Genomic DNA, 22,466 nt, shown 5'->3' on the forward strand with positions numbered 1-22,466 from the left:
CCTCATCAATCAACAGGACAGCAAGGATTCAGGCCCAAGATTTTCAAAATAAGAGCCTAAGTAAGTGGCTTGATTTTTTAAATTAGTATTATCTGTATTGCCATAGCACCTATCAGCCCTTGTCATGGATCAGGACCCCATTGTTAGGGCCCTACCAAATTCACAGACAATTTTGGTCAATTTCACAGTCATAGGATTTTAAAAATAGTACATTTCATGATTTCAGTTATTTAAACCTGAAATTTCATGGTGTTTTAATTGTAGGGGTCCTGACCCAAAAAGGAGTTGTGGGGGGTTCACAAGGTTATTGTAGGGAGGATTGAGATACTACTACCTTTACTTCTGCACTGCTGCTGGTGGTGGCGCTCCCTTCAGAGCTGGGCACCTGGAGAGCGGCAGCTGTTGACCAAGATCCCAGCTCTGAAGGCAGAGTCGCTGCCAGCAGCAGCGCAGAAGTAAGGGTGGCATGGTATGATATTGCCACCCTTACTTCTGCACTGCTGCTGGCAGGGTGCTGCCTTCAGAGCTGGGCGCCCAGCCAACAGCTGCCATTCTCCAGCTGCCCAGCTCTGAAGGCAGCAGTGCAGAAGTAAGGGTGGCAATACCGTGAACCCCCTGCAACTCCATTTTGGGTCAGGACCCTCACTTTGAGAAATGCTGGTCTCTGTGAAATCTGTATACTACAGGGTAAAAGCACACAAAAGGCCAGATTTCATAGAGGGATACCAGATTTCATGGCCATGAATTTAGTAGGGCCCTACCCATTGTGTTAGGCATTGGCCACACACAGAACAAAAAGACATCCCAGCCCCAAAGAGCTTATACTTTAAGTATAAAACAACAAATGACAGATGGATACAGACAGACAGGGGAGTACAAGGAAACAATAAGATAATATTGGTCAGCAAGTGAGTGAGAAATAAAGACTAATAATAACAGAAAACACCATAGAATTTATACAGTAAAGCGGTGGTCTCAAAACTTTTTTGATCGCACACCCTTATCAGTAAAAAAATTTTGAGCACGCACCCCCAATATATGTATATTTATTTATGTATAAATTATATACATGTACTACTGTGCTAATATATTATGTACATTATAAAACATACACAAAAATAGAAATTAAAAAAGGATGAGATAAAGATGAAATAAACAATATTTTAAAAATAATGTATTTTATTTTATTTTATTTATTAACGGTACAAAAAACCTTTTTGCTCTCACAAAAAATTATTATTAATAATATTTTTTAGTGAGAGCAACGTGATTGAATATGCTTCATTATTTTTGAAAATCTTGGTTTAACACTGTGATACAGCAATTTGAAGGTCTGGTTCTAAGTTCAGTTTATTTCACATCTTGGTTTTAATGGCTGTCATAGCTGAAAAAGATGCCTCACAAAGATACGTAGATCCAAATGGAAGACGTGCATCCTTGGCTGCACTTACTAAATCATGATACTCCACTGAAACTCTTCATTTGGAAGATTTTTAAACAGGTTAGAAAATTCTGTTTCCAAGTTTAAGTGTGCAGATATGAGAGTTTTTATAGGTGACACACTTACATCATTTTTGGCAACAAAATCACATAACGATGGAAACATTTCCAAATATCCGTTTTCAAAATGCTCTCTCCATAGCACAAGTTTCTTTCGGAAAGCAGTTACTTTCTCACTCATTGTTAAAACGTCACTTTTACCTGGAAGGGAAAGATTAAGTGTGTTTATTTTTTTTTAAATATCTGCTAGGTAGCATACTACTGATAGCCACTTGTCATCACAGAATAGGTCAGCAAATTTGGAACACTTTGTCTTTTTGTAAAAGAAAAAGGCGTAACTCATCTTTAAGTTCGACAACTCTTTTAAGCATTTTGCCACGAGATAACCAGTGAACCTCTGTGTGGTACAAAAGATTTTCATGATCACTCCCCATCTCATTACAAAATATTGTAAAGATTCTACTATTTAAAGGTCTTGTTTTTAGAAAATTAACCACATTGATGACATCCTGTGGCACTTTGTGCACTTCTTACTCCAACTTCTTTGCTGCAACAGATTTATTCTGCAGCATTTCCCATGCACAATTGATATATCAAGCAAACAAACAGCACTGTCAAGCCACAGGGGAGATTAGGATGACACCTAGAGGCTGTTTCATGTACTGTAATATAGAACATCCAAGAATCATTTCATTGGCTGAACATTTTAACTTCTCTTTTTGGAGCAGAGATTGCATGCAGTGTTTGTGACCAGTTGACCGTTGTCGATGTTTGGGAAAAGGAGTTGTGAAATTTATATATGGCAGATGCTTTTAAATTAGTGAATAAGTGCTCCTGGCAATGTCATATTTCTCCTTAAAGTAGCATTGCAATCTCAGTTTTGTCTTGACTTTTTGGTAATTTTTTCCCCTCTCCCAAACTGATTATGTGACAGAAAACTCATTGGAAGACAGAAATTGTCAGGACAGAATTTGTCAGGAGGCCTTGTTTATGGATATTGCCAAACCTTTTCAGACAAAATTAGCTTTATATAAACAACGTATTCCTAATACTACATGAGGCTGGTAACATTACAGTTGATTATAATTAGCATTAACACACATTTTTCCTCTTCAAAGCACTTTGCAAACATTAAGTAATTAATACTCAGAGCACTCTGTGGATAAATAATGATTTGGCCCACTTTAAGGATAAGAAGGGATGTGGCTCATGGGCACACAATGATAAAGTGGCAGAAAAATAATTAGAATTTATGAGTTTCTTATTCATATTCCTGTTCTTGCTTCACTAAACTATTAAGAAGCTAATTAGGCACAGCATATTGCATGGTTTTCAAAGTATTATTAGATTATATAAAATACTAAACACTTTGCAAACATATGCAATAGGCTTTTACAGTCTTACCTCATACCATCTCAGTAATGTCCCTAAAGGCAGCAGATTTGTCTCCAGTACACACACAAAGAGGGCCAATCTGTTGAGTTAGAAAGTGCTTACATAGTCACTTTTTGGAATACAACCACATTTTAAGAAGGAAGAAGCACTGAAATAACATTTTAGGCAAAGATAACATGAACTGTCTTGCATCTTCATTACAAAATTCCTCACTCCCAAATAGGGATAGGCTAAAGTGATTTGAAAGATATTCAGAGCTTTCCAATGTCAGAGGTTCCAGACTTTTAAGTTATATAGTTTCATTCTGAATTTGTTTACCAAATAAATCATAGAAACTGTGAATGTTTTTCCTCTGTGTATACCTGCAAGTTTAAGTGAATAGTAATTGTGTCTTAATTTAGTGTAGATAGTTCTATTCAGTTCTACTCAGGTTCTTCTTTTGTGCCTATCAACATGGCATCTGGGTACCTTCCAGAAGTTTATTAAGTGATGTAACTAGCATCGCTCATGTGTGAGTCACTTTTCCTCTCTTCTTAGCTACCCAGGAGGAAAATTGTGAGAATTATTTTTTTAAATTTTTTTCATTTCTGTTGTGCTCTGTGTTTTTATTACTGAAGGCAAAGTCGAAGTGTGCTAACATTTGGAATGGAAAATGTTGAAGTTTGAAGTCATTCTTGGGTGCTACGGGAGTTCATTCCACAGTCTTCAACCAGACTCTAAAGAAAGCACTTTCTCCTACACAAATGAGCTGTCCCCTTGTGATGGACAGCTCCATTGTGTCTGAGGAACAGTTGTCAACCATGGTCTACATCCCAGAGTTTTAGGTGATCTTTTAGGTATCCTGGGTGCAGGCCATTGAGCACCATGAAGACATGGACTCGAATCTGACTCAGTATTTTATGAGAGACCATTGTAGAGAGCAGAGGACAAGTTTGTTTAATTACAAGTCCTTAGGGAACACATTAGCATAGGCACAACCTGGTGATGTGCTGCCCATCCTGCCAGCTTTGGGCAAATGAAAAAATTAAGGGTGGGGGGAGCAGCAAAACTAAAAAACAACAAACTGTTCCATTAGCCCAGAGTCTTGCAGCCGTCACTCCCTCTCTCTCCTCCCATATCTATTAGTTTCCATACTTCCAAATGCTTACGGTTTGTAACTGGAATATTACTTGATATATGTATGTAACAGCAACTGTAGTTGAAAATTTGTCCATTATATGCCGTCATATAATTCTGTACTTAACGTTAAGATGTCTGTTTTTGTTTTATTAGTGACTATTTCAGGTAAGGTGGCCTTGGGGAAATCACATATCATTTCTCATATAATCAGGGTATGTTTTCTGGGTCATACATCTGCCAATCTGGAATTTTTAGGCCTTTTAGAGGATAATGGTTAGTTCTTCACATGACTATTAATGGGCAAGCATTTGACCTGTCTTTTGATATAATCTTCACCTTCACTGTTTATTCTTTTTACTCAATACCTTAAATGGGAAAAAATTACATCAGAAATGACCAAATGTTGAAAAGAAATATAAAAGTAGAAGAAGAGGACCACCTTTGAGAGTCCGAGTGTATGTACAAGTTCTACAGCAGCATAGCTGCAGCTATGCCACTGTAGTGTAGACACTTACTACAGTAACTGGAAGCATTTTTTCCATCGCTTCTAGTAAATCCGCTCCCTCGAGAGGAGGTAGCTAGGTCGATGGAAGAATTTTTCTGTTGACCTAGCTCAGTGGCTCTCAAACTTTTTTACTGGCGACCCCTTTCACATTGCAAGCCTCTGAATGTGATCCCCCTAATAAATTAAACACACTGTTTAATATATTTAACACCATTATAAATGCTGGAGGCAAGCGGGGTTTGGGGTGGAGGTTGACAGCTCGCGACCCCCCCATGTAATGACCTTGTGACCCCTTGAGGGGTCCTGACCCCCAGTTTGAGAACCCCTGACCTAGCTGCATCTATAGTCGGCGTTAGGTTGACCTAATTATATCACACAAGGCGTGAAATTTTTCACAGCCCAGTGATGTAGCCAGCTTGACCTACATTTTAGGTGTAGCCCAGTCCTAATATTATGAAATGATCCTATGGCACCCACCGTAATCAGTATTTCAAGTGTTCCAAACAGAGTTATACAGAACCGGGGAAGAGCTTGTGTTCAGAAAGAGCACTATGGGACAGAAGAATAACAGGGTAGTGCAGCCAGCGGGGAAAATAGTAGGAGCTATGTGGGGAGATAGTGGAGGAGAACATGGAAGTGGTCAAGTGTACAGTGTGGGATAGTCAGGATGATACTGTAGGTGTGTCATGGGGTAATGAGGGGGATGGAAAAAGTGGGGAAGGTTAATAGGTGTGGTCTAGGGGTTGTCGGGGATCAAGAGGCAGATGGTACAGGATAGGCAGGTCTGTTACTGGGGAATCAAGGGGATAGTGCAGGATGGAAAGGAGGGATGGGATGGGGTGGTCAGTGTGTCAGGGAGGGGTTGCTAAGTGATGGCAGCGAGGGGGCGGGCAGGCTGGGTGTTGCTGGGTGACGTCAGGGAGGGGCAGTGGTGTCAGGGGGAGGGCGCGGGCTTGCTGGGTGATGTCAGGGAGGGGGCGAGGGGTGGAGTCAGGGGGCTGGCGGTGGCAGGACACCCTTGGAGGACCGGAGGTGGGTCTCTAGGAGCCGCTCTGTCCTCTCTCCCGCAGCTCTGTGGTTAAGATGGCGGCGGGGGCTGAGGGGGCGAGTCCGTGAGTCCCAGGCCGGAGCGCGGCGGGGCTGGGGGCAGCCCTGTGGGGAGCCGCCGGGCCGCGGGAGCAGGAGTCCGCCTGCCGGGCCGGCAGCGGAGGCGGCATGTGAGTGAGGGCTGGCGGGGGCCCAGGACGGCAGCGCGGGGATGGGCCAGCAGGTGGGCCGCGTCGGGGAGCCGGGAGCCGGGCTCCAGCAGCAGCAGCCGCCGCCGCCTCAGCAGCCCAGGGGAGCGCGGGGGAGCAGCGCGGCCAGGCCCGCGGGCCGCAAGCGGGAGGCGGCCGGGCGCACCGCGGAGAGCGGCTTCAATATCTTCACCCAGCACGGTAAGGAGGGCGGAGGCAGCCGCCGATCACTGGGGAAGGGGGCGGCCCGGGGGACCGGTGGGGCAGGGTCTGCAGTTGGAAATAAGGGGTGGGGGGGGTTGAAGTAACAGCGACGGGACCGTTGGGGGCAGCCGCGACCACCCCCTCCCCCATCGCTGTCTGCGGGGGCACCAGCTCTGTGCACCCCATTCCCCATCGCTGCCTGCAGCAGTCTGCTCTGGCGTGTCCCTCTCTTGAGATCTGTGGAGGGAGGGGGCTGGAGCTGCTCCCAGAATGATTTCTGTCAGGGCACGGATGGGGAGGGGGCAACTCCAAGCATAGGGTCGGGGTGAAGTGTACACTCAGGGAAAGCAAGGTTATGTGGCAGATGTCACAGAACTGGAAGGGACCCTGAAAGGTCATTGAGTCCAGCCCCCTGCCTTCACTAGCAAGACCAAGTACAGATTTTGCCCCAGATCCCTAAGTGGTCCCCTCAAGGGCTGAACTCACAACCCTGGGTTTAGCAGGCCAATGCTCAAACCACTGAGCTATTCCCCCTCCCCCATTGAACAGGCTGTTTTTGTTCTTGGCCTGGCTTTAATGGTCTACATCTGTCAGCTGACTTAGGTGAAGTTCAAATTTGCCATCTCCTTTCACTTTACAGAAATAAAAATACTGAATATGAAAGTGAGGTTACAGGAAAAGGTCCTCTTCAGAAAGCCAACAATTTAAAATACTTTATTTTTGTAATTTTCCTGTGCCTTTTTTGGTCCATTAGTAGGGGTACTTCATTCTGTAGGTCAAGGAAGGTTGAGAAGTATGATAAACTGAAAGCTGTACACCTTAGCAAGAGCATGAGGAGCTGAAGTCTAATGCTGGTGCTTTTTTTTTTTTTAAATCTTCAGGACCTAAATCTGCTACTGAGAGGTTTATCGATTTTTATTTCAGCTAGGGCAATCATGCTCCAGTGTTTATGTGGCAAAACTGCTTCTGACAGCTTAGCTCTTTCTGTGCCCAACAGAACAAGCATATGCATTAAGATCCTGGACCGCTGGTTACACATTTTTTAATGTAAACTCATTCACTATGACAGCATTAGTAAATCAATGATACAGGCTTGTGCACATCTACCACCTGACATAGGCAGAGTGGAACCTTCAATGAAAATTCACTTTCTAAATATACACCATATATTGATGAGATTCTAAACGTCCTTTATACTAAACAGCCTATGGACTTCAGGGCATTGTCAACTTAAAAAAAAAATAAGTCACTTCTGTCCAAATGTCTTGTGTGCTGCTATTGCAGGTTAAATCCAAAGTTGCTATAATAGAAAGATTAGAAAGGAAAAAATTCAATGGGACCTTGTACAGTCAGTTTCACTATTTCCTCTGTACAGTCAATTAGTTTTCCTTGTTTGTGTGGGTCTTTTGCACAGCATCATGAGAGAGAAAAATTATTAAAAGTAGGAAAATCACTGTAACACCAAAAAATGGCAGAGGAGCTCAGGGGCAGGTATAGGTAAAAGTACTTTCTAACTCTTCAGTTTGATGTTGAAATCATAAATCTTTATCTCCACAGTAGAGCTGCTATGAAAGCCTGATCAAACAATCTAAACTATCCCTGTAATGACAAAGTGGCTCTCCTTGGTGTTTTGGTAGCAAATAAGGATAGTGATAACTTTCTAAAGGGCTGAGGCAGTGCTGGGAATAGAAATTATGTGCACAGGGAGTACAATATAGTGTATGGAAACATTTGTGGTTGTTTAAGTGTAATACAGTTAAAGTTAATTCACATTCTCTTTACTCCAACTTACTGTAAATGCTCTTTTGTATATTGAAGTCGTACCTAGAGGTCCTAACCAAGTTTGAGGTCCTGTTGTGCTAGGTACAGTACATCCATGGAGTAAAAGAGTCCATGCCCCAGAAAGCGTATCTGAACTGCCAAAGGTAGGAGAAAGGGGAACATTTTGGGGAACAAAGGCACATAGAGACCCTTCTGCTGTTGCTGAGCTGATTGTGTCCCCTGCAATTCCTCTGCCCAGCACAAGCTCCTGCTTTCCCAGGCCCCGACACTGATGTCTCATAGAACTAGGGAGCGAGGGAGCCTGAATGAAGCCTGCCTCATAGCAGAAGAGTTGTAGACAGGCCATTTAGAAAGAGCATTTCTCTGTACTAATAGTAATTTAGATTATTAAGATAAAATTACAGCAGCTCAGTTTTTCACTATTTATACTGCTTGCTTTTAACTCTCAGCTTGAACAGTGAAAACTAGTCAAGATAGTTTCACTGTCACCCTCTGTGTTTGAAATAGTTTTGCTGCAAGCAGTTCAGGCGGTGTTTTCATAGGATGTGAGACAAATAGAAAAATCTTTTTTGTAGATTTTTTTTTTTTTTAGAAGCCTGGATTCCCCCCATCCCACAAAAAATCTAAAATTGTGTAAGTTATAGCTCTCACCTCTGAATCCCCACATTACCTCAATAAATACTTCAGTCCTATTAGAATTGGCCTCAAGTCCATTTACACTTCACTAGAACTGATTAGTACCCTAGAGACAAGAACTCACTCAATGGAGAGAAGTTATTATAGTGAACACTAGTCAAGGCTGAATTCTTATCTTTAAACAGTCATCTCAGACAGCAACCAAAGCCCTCTGTGCAACCTTGGTGCAGTTAGAGAAGTAGGAGCTCATTTCCCTTTTCCAGGGTCACTGTTCTGCTTGCTGACTTGACCTAGCTTCCCATTAATTTCCCTCACTACCTTGGACCCAGTTTGCCAGATCCCCCCCGAGGCTTTTGCTGTTGGCATTGCACTTAGATTCCTTTCTTCTCTCGCCGACTGCCAGGGAACCTACTGATTGCAGGATTCCATCCTTTCTCTGGTGAGCAGGGCAGTACTTATAGCAGTGTTCACTGTATGAATGATAAACAAATGTTCTTCTCCCTTCTGTGTGCCCAATTATAGTGATTGACCAGCACAGCCAGGCTGAAAATGAAAACCCTCCACCTGCCTCCATTTTTCTTGAAACACCAGCAAATGTGGGGAGATATAGATGGTTGGCCAGTCCAGCCCCTGGCTTTTCCAAATTCCTCCTCAAGCTCTGCTCAGGAAGTTGCATCCCATACTGTACTACCAGCAGAGTGCACCTTGCTAAATCTGTGTGTACTCTTTCCAAGTGCAGTTTGGGGTGGTACTGCCATTTTAAGTCCTTGATAAGGAAACATGTAGAAGAACAATATTTCTTTCCAAACTCAGAGTAGACTTGCTAATCAAGATTTTTAAGTACAAGTGGGATCTGATCAGCAGAGGAAGGAATGTAAAACACAGTCTTAATATAAACTGATAAGTTTGCAGACATCACAAAAATTGAGGGTGTGGTAACTAATGAGGAGGACAGGTCACTGTGTTCAGAGTGATCTGGATTGCTTAATAAATGGGGCACAAGCAAACCATAAACATTTTTATACAGCTAAATCTACAGATCTAGGAACAGAGAATGTAGGCCACACTTACAGAATGGGGGAATCTATTCTGGGAACCAATGACTCTGAAAATAACTTGGGGTCTGATGGATAATCAGCTGAACAGGAGCTATGGTCAAGAGAGCTATTGTGATCCTTCGATCCATAAACTGGGGAATCTTGAGTAAGAGTTGAGAAGTTATTTTACTTCTATATTTTGCACTGGTGTGACCACTGCTGGTGCAATTCAAGAAGGATGTTGATAAATTGAAGAGGGCTTAGCGAAGAGCCACAAGAATGATTAAAGGATTGGAAAACATGCCTCGTAGTAAGACCCAAAGAACTCAGTCTATTTAGCTTAACAAAGAGAAGATTAAGGGGTGAGTCTAAGTATCTATATGGCAAACAAACATTTAATAACGGGCTCTTCGATCAAGCAGAGAAAAGTATAACATGATCCAAAGACCGGAAGTTAAAGTTAGATAAATTCAAACTGGAAAAAAGTCAAGTTTTTAACAGTGTGTAATGGGCATTGGAACAACTTACTAAGTCATGGTGGAGTCTCCATTATTGACCATTTTTAAATCAAGACTGGATGTTTTTCTAAACTGTATGATCTAGGAATTATTTTGGGGAAGTTTTATGGCCTGTGTTATTCAGGAGGTCCGAATAGATAATCACAGTGGTCCCTTCTAGCCTTGGAATCTGTGAATTTAATTCATTTTGGTCTATGGAAAAATGGGGGCAACTATGTTTTCTTATTACACAAGATACTTTGAAATTCCAATTGTCCTTACACCTCACTAAGTCTGCTTTGCCCCCCTTTTGTCCCAATCTGCTCTCTCATGCTAGTTATAGAGGTTCAGTCCCATAGGAGGGAAGGAGAGGAAATGTATCCAGAACTAGTGTGGGTGTGAGATAGTTAGGGAATTTGTACAATTTACAAACTGTGTGTGTGTGTGTGTGATTATGAACTCTGTATATATCTTTATCAAGCTGCAAATCGCATTTTGAGTGTGGAAGCTATTACCTTCTCACCTCCATGTAGGGCTGAAATTCCAATGTGTTGTGGTACAGAGCTGGCAATAGTGTTTTTAAACTTGGAATGGTCCTCAATTTTAATACAAACATCCTAGACAGACTGGCTCCCACCCAGAAGAATTGGTTTATCTGGGGAGAGAATGCCAGGCAACAAAGTCATCTGGTAGAGCACTGATCACCAGTTGAGGCTGATTCGGAAGTCACCTGATCAAGGGACTAGAAGTTTATAAAAGGACTCACAAGGGAAAGTCTCAGGACACACACATGAGGTTTGGCAGGAGAGAAGAAGGGAATGGACTGATGATGGCCAGAGGTGGTAGTTTGGGGAGAAGGCTACATGTTTAAGAACCCAAGCTATGCACTGCAACAGGAGGATGCTGGATGGCTCTAAAGGACTCTGATCTCAGCACAGAGAATGCTCTGGAATGGTAAGGAAACTGAGCAAAGAAATGCATATCGGGTTTGTTGTTGTATAGATCTGTATTTCTCATAGTATTAAAGAGCAAAGTTTGTGTCATGTGCTATATCTTATCACCTGCCCCCTTGAAGCCTTCTACTTTACCTCTTCAAGTAGTTCTGGGAGAGGGTGTGCTAAAGCTACAGGGGGAATCTGAGAAGCCAGTACTAGCCCCAGGGACTGGGCTACATAGTCCAAACTCTCGGGGTGTGTGCCTGGGGATCCCATGCCAGGGGCGGTGACTGGACTCGAGGCTTAGAACACCCTAGGCTTTATTGGCTGGATCTTTTCACAGCAGTCTAGCGAGGGAGCACTAACCTGGACCTGTGTCAGTGTTTTTGGAGGCAGTTTCAAGGACTGGTAGATATATTTTGTTACACAGAAGGAAGGGGAGGGAACCTTCAGTGTTGTGCACCAGGTGGCCATTTAAGAGACACCCAGATTTCCCCAGGGGTCTCAAGTTATCACCCATTGAGTGCTCTGAGCACAGCAGTGGAGTGTGAGTAGTTAAAAACAGAGGCACCACACTAGCTTATCAGCCTGTCTGTGGTGAAGTGAAGCCCTAAGACCTAGACACTTTTGCAGATTTGGCAGCCTTATATGAACTGGCCCTGCAAGTTGCCTTACTACAAAGATGTAATTGTGGCTTGTAAATGCAAGAAATGGATCAGACATGTAGTTGCTAGTAGTATATTATAAACTCAAGTTTAAATTGAAGTTTTGTAAATACAATACAATAATTTACAGAAAAAAAACAACAACACTTTAGTCTAGTAGTTTGAGCATGGAACTAAGAGCCAGAGACTTGAACATTATAATATTGACTCAAACACTGACTCCTGGTGTGACCCTTGACAATTGCTTATTCTCTCTAGTTGGTCTACACTACCAACTTATGTCTATATAAATATGTTGCTCAGGTGTTTGGAAAATCCACACCTGAGCAACAGTTATACCAACCTAATCCCAGTGTAGACAGCACTATGTTGATTAGAGGGCTTCTCTTAGTCGACATAGCTGCTGTCTCTCAGGGAGGTGGAGTATTTATGTCGATGGGAGAAGCTCTCCAGTCGGTGGAGGTAGTATCTTTGTTCAGTGGTACAGCAACACGGCTTTAAGTGTAGATAAGCCCTTCATTTCTTCTTCTGTAAAATAAGGACATTACCTTACTTGGGACATTGTATAGATTGATGTTGGAATGGTTTTTATCTTTAAAGTGACTTACAGAGTGTTAAAGTAAGGGCTTGACTACACTTACAAATTTGCAGCGCTGCAGCAGGGTGTGAAAACACACCCTCTCCAGCGCTGCAAATTGCGGCGCTGCAAAGCGCCAGTGTGGTCAAAGCCCCAGTGCTGGGAGCGCGGCTCCCAGTGCTGTACGTTATTCCCCACAGGGAGGTGGAGTACGGACAGCGCTGGGAGAGCTCTCTCCCAGCGCTGGTGCTTTGACTACACTTAGCACTTCAAAGTGCTGCCGCGGCAGCGCTTTGAAGTGCTAAGTGTAGCCACAGCCTAAGTTTATTATAGGGAACAAACAAGAAAGGAATAATGGTCAGTTTCTCTGGTCTGGTTGCTCCTGTTCGTAATAGTGCTGGGTTTGTCCTAGTTCTGATTTCTTTGTTTGTGGACTCTACCACTCTAGGCTTTTGATCCAGAAGAGCCAGGTCATTTCCGTTCCAGGTTTTGTTCTCTGGGAGGAGGAGTTTAGCAACGTTTTATTTTGTGCAGCAAGGTCAAGCAAGATAAGCCTGTACTTTTAAAAATAAAATCATCATTAAAGCTCCCCTAAGGCAGTTGGAGTGCTGTGCAACATGATAAAAACATTCTGTCATGGGGGGGGAAAAGCATAAAACTGCATTTGTTGTTGTTGGGTTTATTTATTTATTTTTAAATTCAAACAGCCTGAGGGAGTTGGATACAGAAGAAAGAGGCAGAGGGAAAGAATAGGGGGTCAGCGTAATATACATGAATGTGAGATATAGCTTGTACACACTCCTTATAAAAATACTATAATTTTCATTCATGCTAATGAAATATAGAGTTTGGGCTAGGGCTCATTGCCCAGATTTTCCTGTTGCAAAATTCTCTGTGCTGATGTAATATAATGACTGGACTCTGGGTGATTGCCTTTGCATTGTATTGAGAAATCTTGTGGGACCATAACACATAAATACCTGTCTAACAACTAATTACCCAAACAGTGGAGGAGGATGGATCAGTTAAGTGTCTAAAGGAATGCCTCAATAGAACTTGAAATCATAGGCATGTTCTCTCTAATGCCCCAATTGCCATATCTAAATTACTCCTACAGTTTCAATTGGATTCAGTATAGTGACCACATCTTATCCTAAACTGTGGTGCATGGCAACATTACACTATTAAAAAGCTGCTGTATTACACTCCAAAAGTGAGGTACAGGTCTGTCGCATCTTACGCACATTTAACATGCGCGATTTCAGCTTTACGCGGTCAGCAAAAACAAAAAAAAGGAGAAAAATAACAATTTTAATACTGTATCTGTAGTGTGGGTGATTCCGCCCACCATTACACTCAATGTAATTTTGACTATACACGATTTTTGCTTTACGCGCTGACTGCGGAACGTAACCCCAGCATAAGATGCGACAGACCTGTAAATGATTCTGATTTGAATGGCTTATAAAGATCCTTGGGAGGAAACATACAAAGAATATATCCTGCCTTTTGTATAGTATTTCTGGCATATTAATACTTCCTATACAATGTTCTTGTATACAAAGAAACTTTACCTGAAGAAGCTAAGCATTGAAGGCAATAAGCAAATTACTTCAAAACATTTTAGCCAGAACTTTATGGACTGACCTGCTTAAAACTGAATATAACCCTCCACCCCCACAACCTTCCCATGCCTCCAATTCCTGTGTTCTCCAGATGGATCAGACAGCATGTTACAAATTGTACTGGCAATACTTTGAGGGTTGCTACTGCTTGCAAGTATAGTAGTTTGTAATTTTTTTTCTAAACAGGTTTTTTGACAGCAGGGACATGGCCAAGTGAATAAATTGGCAGGATACAATTTTGATCAAGCATGTGGTACAGAGAAAGGAGATTGTCACAAGTGGTTTTCATCATAGCTTTTTGCCTAGCTGGACTGGCAATTTGCAGAGTTGGTTTCCATCTCCTAGAGAATCTGTCACAGGATTGTTGTTTTGAGCTTGAGGGAGGCTGTATTACTAACCTTGATTGCCAGTTTACATAAGAACATAAGAATGGTCATACTGGGTCAGACCAAAGGTCCATCCAGCCCAGTATCCTGTCTGCCGACAGTGGCCCATGTCAGGTGCCCCAGAGGGAGTGAACCTAACAGGCAATGATCAAGTGATCTCTCTCTTGCCATCCTTCTGACAAGCAGAGGCTAGGGGCACCATTTCTTACCCATCCTGGCTAATAGCCATTAATGGACTTAACCTCCATGAATTTATCCAGTTCTCTTTTAAACCCTGTTATAGTCCTAGCCTTCACAATCTCCTCAGGCAAGGAGTTCCACAAGTTGATTGTGCGCTGTGTGAAGAACAACTTCCTTTTATTTGTTTTAAATCTGCTGCCCATTAATTTCATTTAGTGGCCCCTAGTTCTTATATTATAGGAACAAGTAAATAACTTTTCCTTATTCACTTTCTCCACATCACTCATGATTTTATATACCTCTATCATATCCCCCCCTTAGTCTCCTCTTTTCCAAGCTGAAAAGTCCTAGCCTCTTTAATCTCGTCTCATATGGGACCCATTCCAAATCCCTAACCATTTTAGTTGCTCTTTTCTGAACTTTTCCTAATGCCAGTATATCTTTTTTGAGGTGAGGAGACCGCATCTGTACGCAGTATTCAAGATGTGGGCGTACCATGGATTTATATAAGGGCAGTAAGATATTCTCCATCTTATTCGAATGATTCCTAACATCCTGTTTGCTTTTTTGACTGCTGCTGCACACTGCGTGGATGTCTTCAGAGAACTATCCACGATAACTCCAAGATCTCTTTCCTGATTAGTTAAATTAGCTAAATTAGCCCCCATCATATTGTATGTTTAGTTGGGGTTTATTTTTTCCAATGTGCATTACTTTACATTTATCCACATTAAATTTCATTTGCCATTTTGTTGCCCAATCACTTAGTTTTGTGAGATTTTTTTTTTGAAGTTCTTCATAGTTTGCTTTGGTCTTAACTATCTTGAGCAGGTTAGTATCATCTGCAAACTTTGCCACCTTACTGTTTACCCCTTTCTCCAGATCATTTATGAATAAGTTGAATAGGATTGGTCCTAGGACTGACCCTTGGGGAACACCACTAGTTACCCCTCTCCATTCTGAAAATTTACCATTATTCTCACCCTTTGTTCCCTGTCTTTTAACCAGTTCTCAATCCATGAAAGGATCTTCCCTCTTATCCCATGACAACTTAATTTACATAAGAGCCTTTGGTGAGGGACCTTGTCAAAGGCTTTCTGGAAATCTAAGTACACTACGTCCACTGGATTTCCCTTGTCCACATGTTTGTTGACCCCATCAAAGAATTCAGCTAGATTAGTAAGACAGGATTTCCCTTTACAGAAACCACGTTGACTTTTGCCCAAGAATTTATGTTCTTCTATGTGTCTGACAATTTTATTCTTTCTTATTGTTTCAACTAATTTGCCCGGTACTGACTTTAGACTTACCGGTCTGTAATTGCCAGGATCACCTCTGAAGCCCTTTTAAAATACTGGCCATTACAGGCTGTAGATAACTATGTGGATAGTTTTAGGATCATGTTTTCATCAGTGGCAACTTAGTAGCTTGTTCTGAGAGCTACCCACCTTGGTCTCTTGCTTAGACTATGGATTCAGTTTTTTTAAAACTGGTTTCTTTGCACTTTTTCTGAAATTCCGAGTAAACAAGTTGTTTACCCAAGAGTTTAACATTGAGAACATTTGACAGTGGAAGGACTTTCTTTCGTATAGCAGTTTTAAAGTCAACTGTCAAATGCCTTTCTTAGAGAGCTGCATGAGAACTATTTTTTGCTGCAGTTAAATCATACTGTCAGACTATACCAATTCATAGACTAAGGCTAGGAGGAATCATGATTATCTAGGCTGACCTGTCAACACAGGCCACAGAACTGGACATTATTTCCAGGGTTCACTTAATTTGCTGTTGCCTTTAAGATTAGTAGATTTCCAACACTGCTGACAGCTAATTAGCTTATTTAGGTCTGAACTCAGTGTTAAACAACCAATTATATGAAGCAGGTAAGATGCACTATTTCTTGAACATTTGCTATTGGTGAAAGCAAGTGTCAGAAAAGTGATTATACAAAAAAACCTAACATACAAAGAATATATCCCCCTTCTAGTGACTTGCCTATCAAATTCATTCAGTTTCCATGTAGTTCAAAGAGCTGAGGATTGCTGACCTTATCTGTTTTACAACATGTAACAGTATCTATGCTACTGTTAGTGCTCCCAGCTACTACTTTGCTGCATGCCAACAATTTTAATATGCAATTTGGTATTTACATGTGTAACATGGCTTGGTTCTAGTGTAGATAGCACCATAAAGATGTGCAAGCAACACTGTGGAAGGAGAAAAACAGGTTCCATCTACCAGTGTGTTTAGAAAAGGTTTGCTAGTGGAGAAGGTGAGGGGAGTACTTTTTCATGGAAATTTAGAAAAAATATAGTAAATCGTTGATAGAAGACGTTTGAGGTCCTTGAACAAATTCAGAAAGCAAAGTAAATTTTGTTTGTTGGTGTGACAGTACAGGTTTGAGCAACATCTGAAACAAGTGTTAACTCAAACCCATATAGTTATCTCTGCTGTACTGTAGCCTGTGTGTCTGGCTTTGTGGTTATGGTTGTAAAATGCTGGCTTCCATTTTGGAGGCTAATCTTGTGATGATCTGTGCAGGCTATTCTCTGTAGAATATATAGGCGACTGTAAAGCCATTGAGGCTTCCTGTTGGTGGCACTATAAACCACAATAGCAAATTTTGGTTGTATTACGAGTGTCTGCTTTGGAAACCACATATGAACATTGTGGCTTTATGAGCAGACATGAGTAATTGTATTGGAGATAGGTACCTGCAACTACATCTGAAAAATAATTAGATACCCTTAATGGTAGCTTCCTGTATCAGCTAAACCACCCCAAGTTAATTACAGAGTGGCTTTTGAAATTCCTTCATTTTTGTGCTGTTGAGCAACTGGGGAAATGGAAGCTACAACTCTCACTAAGGATAGATAGCCAGTTTTATCTTGATTTTTCCTGTGTTTTGATGTACCATTAAAGAGATAATTAGGTTAAAGTCCTTAGGACTCTTAGGAAATTACTTTCCTTGAAGGTTGTAGAATATTTTATCCAGAGACTTTATAGCTCTTTTAGAACTATTTTAGTCTTGTAAAGACATTTCTAGAACAATTGTATATATTGAAGTTTAGTTTAATTTTCTATAAAATACTTTTTGTACTTATCTCAAAGTACTTTACAGAACAATCAGATATTGGGAAAGCAATAATTGTAGGTAGAGCTATTGTATTCAATAATGCACAAAGAGTTAAATTCTCCCTGGTATTGTGCTTTCATTGTCCACATACTTCAGATATTCTCCAGCTGGACAATTCTGCATGTGAAGATATTTAACTCCTTTTCCTTAGTAATTGCTATTCGTGCATGTGATGCTTTCCAACAGAACAGAGTAATGCTGAAGCAAACCAGTCAGTTTCATGCTGATGTTGCGGCATTCTACTGAGGAACTGGGGGAAGAAATTAGAACATTGCTACATTTTCTCGTGAATGTGTGGGGGTGGTATATGCACACATGTACACACGTGTTCCCAGTGAGAAAATATTGAGCTTGTGTGTCTCCTGCTCCACATAGTGCATCGCCACTGTAGTAAGATAGAGCGAGAGAGCTTGGACCACTGGACCTGGTGCAAGATTTGAGGCCTGAACCAAAGTCAGACCATGTATTAAAGCAGATGCTTGCAAGTTCACTGTCCAGTACATGAATGTGGCAAAGTGGTTGATAGCATGCTAGGCACTAGATATTTACATAAATATATTCCCGTTAGTATAGATATATTTCAGTCTAGTACAAAATAAGATGGTTTTACAATACAGTTAACAAAGATGTTTTGTTCAAAATATCAAGAACAAGGGGAGGTAACAAATGTGGTGAACTACGAAAGGTAGTATGTAAGTTGTGTATTCCAGATGTTTGCCTCAGCCTATAAATGTCGTGTACTTCACCGTAACCCTTTGTCTAGCCTAGGGGGCAACGGAAAATCTTACCGCTGACTGAGCTGAGTCCATTGCAACAAGCACACGTGTTAGTGTAACTGTAGACATTGATCCAGGGAGCTAGTACTTAGCCAGGTTTATTGTCAACGAAGCAGAGAGCCTTCACCACTGAAATGTGCCTGTGGTCTTCCTTTATGAATAACATCGAGTCTGCTAAACTAACATGCAGCACTATCTACTCACAGCATCGAAACTCCAAGGACAGAAGTACTGAGCAGCCTAAACAGTGCTACCGAGACAACAACATTCCAGCCTCCAGCACTTAACCACACCGGGTAGTACTATCAAGCTTTGCTCTACAAAGTATCTGTGCAGAGTTGGGAACAGCACATGAAAAGAACACCCACTAGCACAGTGGTTCTCAAACTTTTTTACTGGTGACCCCTTTCACATAGCAAGCCTCTGAGTGCGACCCCCCCCTTTATAAATGAAAAACACATTTTTATATATTTAACACCATTATAAATGCTGGAAGCAAAGCAGGGTTTGGGGTGGAGGCTGACAGCTCTCAACCCCCCATGTAATAGCCTTGTGACCCCCGAGGGGTCCCAACCCCCAGTGTGAGAACCCCTGCACTAGCACCATCAGGGTGAAACTGATCAGAATTGTGGGTTGGGCAACTGTAAAGCTGCTTGTCTCACCACCTTCAAATGTTAGTACGTTGCACAGCATTTGCAGTTCTTGTGCCAGGTCTGATCAGTCTCTGTTCCCTTTTGTGACTGTGGCAAGTGTGGAAAAGCTGACTGGAGAGAGCAGACTTTGCATTTTGGGGAAGCTTGGGGCTTTCCAAACACTTGGAGGATAATCTGAAATAGTAGGAGTTTGGTGTTGAGGTCTCTAACAGGGCAGAGGAAAAAAGTGATAAGACTTGGAACGGAGAGGAGCTGTGGGGTCGAGGGAAGGGAACAAAATCAAAATTTTGATATGGCAAAGGAGAAAACTTCCTTTCCTACTTAACTCCTGTTTAAAATCTTTTCCATATTTGCTAATTTGAGAAAATGTAGTAAGAAATATGAGTGTAAGTGAGGAAAAAAGGTCATAGAAATGTAGGGCTGGAAGGGACCTTGAGAGGTCATGAAATCCAGCCCTCTGCACTGAGGCAGAACAAAAACAAAAAAACCCCGTGCATCTAGACTATCCCTGACAGGTGTTTATCCAGCTTGTTCTTAAAAACCTCCAATGATGAGGATTCCACAGCCTCCCTTAGAAGCCTATTCCAGAGTTTAACTACCCTTACAGTTAAATATTTTCCTAATATCTAACCTAGATCTTCCTTGTTGCAGATTAAGCCCATTACTTGTTTTACTTTCAGTGAACATGGAGAATAATTGAGTACAGTCCTTTTAGTAATAGCCCTAAACATATTTGAAGACTTACCAGGTTCCAACTCAGTCTTCTTTTCTCAAGACTAAACATACCCAGTTTTTTTAAACTTCCCTCATAGGTTGGGTTTTCTAAACCTTTTATAATTTTTGTTGCTATCCACTGGACTCCCTCCAGTTTATGTACATGTAAAGCGTGGAACCCAGAGTTGGACACAGTACTCCATCTGCGGTCTCGCTAGTGCAAAGTAGAGCAGGACAATTATCTCCCATATCTTATGTAACAACACTTCTGTTAATACATACCAGAATATTAGCCTTTTTTGCATATGCATCATATTGTGGACTCATTCGATTTGTAATCCACTATAGCTCCCAGAGCCTGCTCCTCTCCAACTTGGGTTTGCCTACTCCATAGCTATCTCCAGTCTAGTACTGTTTGCTCCATGGCTCCCCCGCTAGCCTTCTGACCTCAGTTCTGCTCCACCTCATGACTGCCCTCAAGCCTGGCATAGCTTACCCTATAATTATATCAAGCTCATACCTGTCCCAAGGCCCATAGTTTAGCACAGTCTACCCCCATAGTGCCCCTACTATCCCCCATTAAGTTAGCCCCAAACCCATGCCTGCCCTTATTCCCTCCCACTACAAGTTCAGCTCTGCCCTTTACCCAGACTTCACACACATGGTACACTGAGCAGTTTCTCACCATTGCGCAGGTGCAGCTTCTGCCAGGCTAGTCTGGCAAGACTCTCACTTGTTCTTATGATCTTCAAGTGCTGGTAAAGTCAATGTCAAGCTTTATTACTGGCAGTCTCACTGTCTGGTTAATACAATAATAGAATCTTTGCTTGGAAATATTAACACAGGAAGTTATGATTGTCTATAGTTACAGGACTAGCTGCACCTCTGTCCCCTTTCTGGTCTAAGGGCTTGTCTACACTTACCAGAGGATCAGTGCTGCAGCGATCGATGCATTGGCGGTCGAAATAGTGGGTCTAGTGAAGACCTGCTAAATCAACCGCCAATCGCGCTCCCCTTGACTCCTGTACTCCACCTGATTGAGAAGAGTAAGGGGAGTTGGTGGGAGAGCGTTTCCCGTCGACGTCACGTAGTGTGGACCCTGCAGTAAATAGATCTAAGCTATGTTGATTTGAGTGTAACTCAAATTGCGTAGCTTAGATCGACTTTTCCCTTTAGTGTAAACAAGGCCTCAGTACAGTCCTTCAGGTCACAGTGCTCATGCCTTTACCTCTCCTGGCTACAGTACCCCTTGTATTCACCCTACTTATTTTCCTTTCAGGAGTCTAACCAAACAGCCAAACCAAAATGGCTCTTATAGTACAAAGAAAGCATGTGAGAGAAGAAGATTTAAAAACAGTCTGTGTACATATTTGTCTTACGTCCCTTCTATTCCTGATGATAACCTGGGCAGGCCTAGCTTCTTCAGGTATCTCAGCGGGTGCCTGTGTCAGTGATTTCCTGAAACAGCTTCCCCAACAACTGCCCCTCTCTCTCTCTCTCTCTCTCTCTCTCTCAAGGAGTTCCTTTTTTAAACTGCTGTAGTCTTTTTGACCTGGTATTCCTAGGTCTTTTCCTGTCCAGTGTTGTCCCTTAACAACCCTTAAGTGTGTATGTTATTAAACTAAACCAATATATTCATACAGTACACAACTCAACAAGGTCAGTATACAGCATTAAGAGTGGCTCCACACCATCACAATGCTTTATGCATTTTGGAAAACATTGTCTCCTATAATCTGAGAGTGGTCAGTTCATTGTAACTTTCACTTGGCTAAAGCTGTTAATTTTTTTTCAAGCTTGGTTTCTTCAAATTTCAGGATAATTGTAAAAGTTGTTTGAGCAGACCAGTAGCAAATTCACTGGTGAGCAAGGGTACCAACAGCACTGACTTCTGCAGAATTTTCTTTTAAAAAACAAAACCCAAACACACACCACTCTAAGTTTCTAGCCTTTAAGTTGTGATAACCTTTCAAACTTGAACAGAGTATAAATCAATGCTGTGACATCTTTCTAGGCTTGCTCCAGAGCCTTTGTTGCTACTAGCAACAGTGTGAAATTAACAAGACTGTTCAATTTCATTGCTTCTATTCAGAAGTCTGTGGGGAGCCCTGAAACTGACAAGAATATCAATTTCATGTTGCTCCTTGGGAAAGCTATGAACAGCAGCATAGGCAGGGAATAGGGTTTTTTTAAAGTGACTTGTCCAGCAGCTTTGTGGTAGTATTTGATTACTTGAGGGATCTGGGAGACACCTTTACCTTTAAGGTATGACATGGTGAACATTATGATGTGCAACATTAATCACTGAGTCATGAAAGGTTGCTCTGTTGGCTACAATTAATAAATTAAAACTGATGTAATTATTTCAGTGTAAGTTTGTGTGTATTCAAGCCCCAAGTCAATATTTAGTTTTTACCATTTGATATTTGGCACATGCTCTATGAAATCTTTCAGGAAATGTTTTGTGATAGTAGTGCTATTAAATACTACAGTACTTTACTTGGTGTTCCTGTTTTACAGTTGGGGAAACTTTCAGAGGGTGCTGAGTATTAGCTGATGTTTGTACAGGAGTTGCCTTTTTATAGCAGCTGGCTTGTAGCTGATATGTAGTAAGATAATGCACTGATGGATTTGCATTTTTCAAGTATCCTGGCCCAAACAGAAGTGGAAGTGAGCCATGATGGGGGAAATCTTTACAATGCTTTCTCTATTGGAAAGCTCTCCTTTTTACACTGGAATATGAGGCTGTGTGAGAAATGGCTACTGCATTGTAGGAATATGGTATAAGTGATCTGTGGTACAGGCAGAGCTGACTCAGTTCTTTGAAATACTGATAGAGCAAGAACAGTATGATGCTCCTCTTACTGTCTCGCTTTAAATGTACATAGCAACTACGTACCTTTGCCTAACCT

General features: G+C 41.7%; 1 protein-coding gene across 2 annotated transcripts in view; it reads left to right on the forward strand.

Annotated features, from left to right (window-relative positions):
* Positions 1-5,700: 5,700 nt before the first annotated feature.
* Positions 5,701-22,466, forward strand: part of ABL2 (ABL proto-oncogene 2, non-receptor tyrosine kinase) — an 81,988-nt gene continuing 65,222 nt past the window's right edge. For both annotated transcript variants that reach the window (XM_045026344.1, XR_006581459.1), the window contains exon 1: positions 5,701-5,955. In XM_045026344.1, the coding sequence (XP_044882279.1) occupies positions 5,778-5,955 (178 nt within the window). In that variant the 5' untranslated portion in view covers positions 5,701-5,777. The remainder of the gene's footprint in view (positions 5,956-22,466) is intronic.

Source organism: Mauremys mutica, chromosome 8, assembly GCF_020497125.1.
Source record: "Mauremys mutica isolate MM-2020 ecotype Southern chromosome 8, ASM2049712v1, whole genome shotgun sequence".
Lineage (NCBI taxonomy): Eukaryota > Metazoa > Chordata > Testudines > Geoemydidae > Mauremys > Mauremys mutica.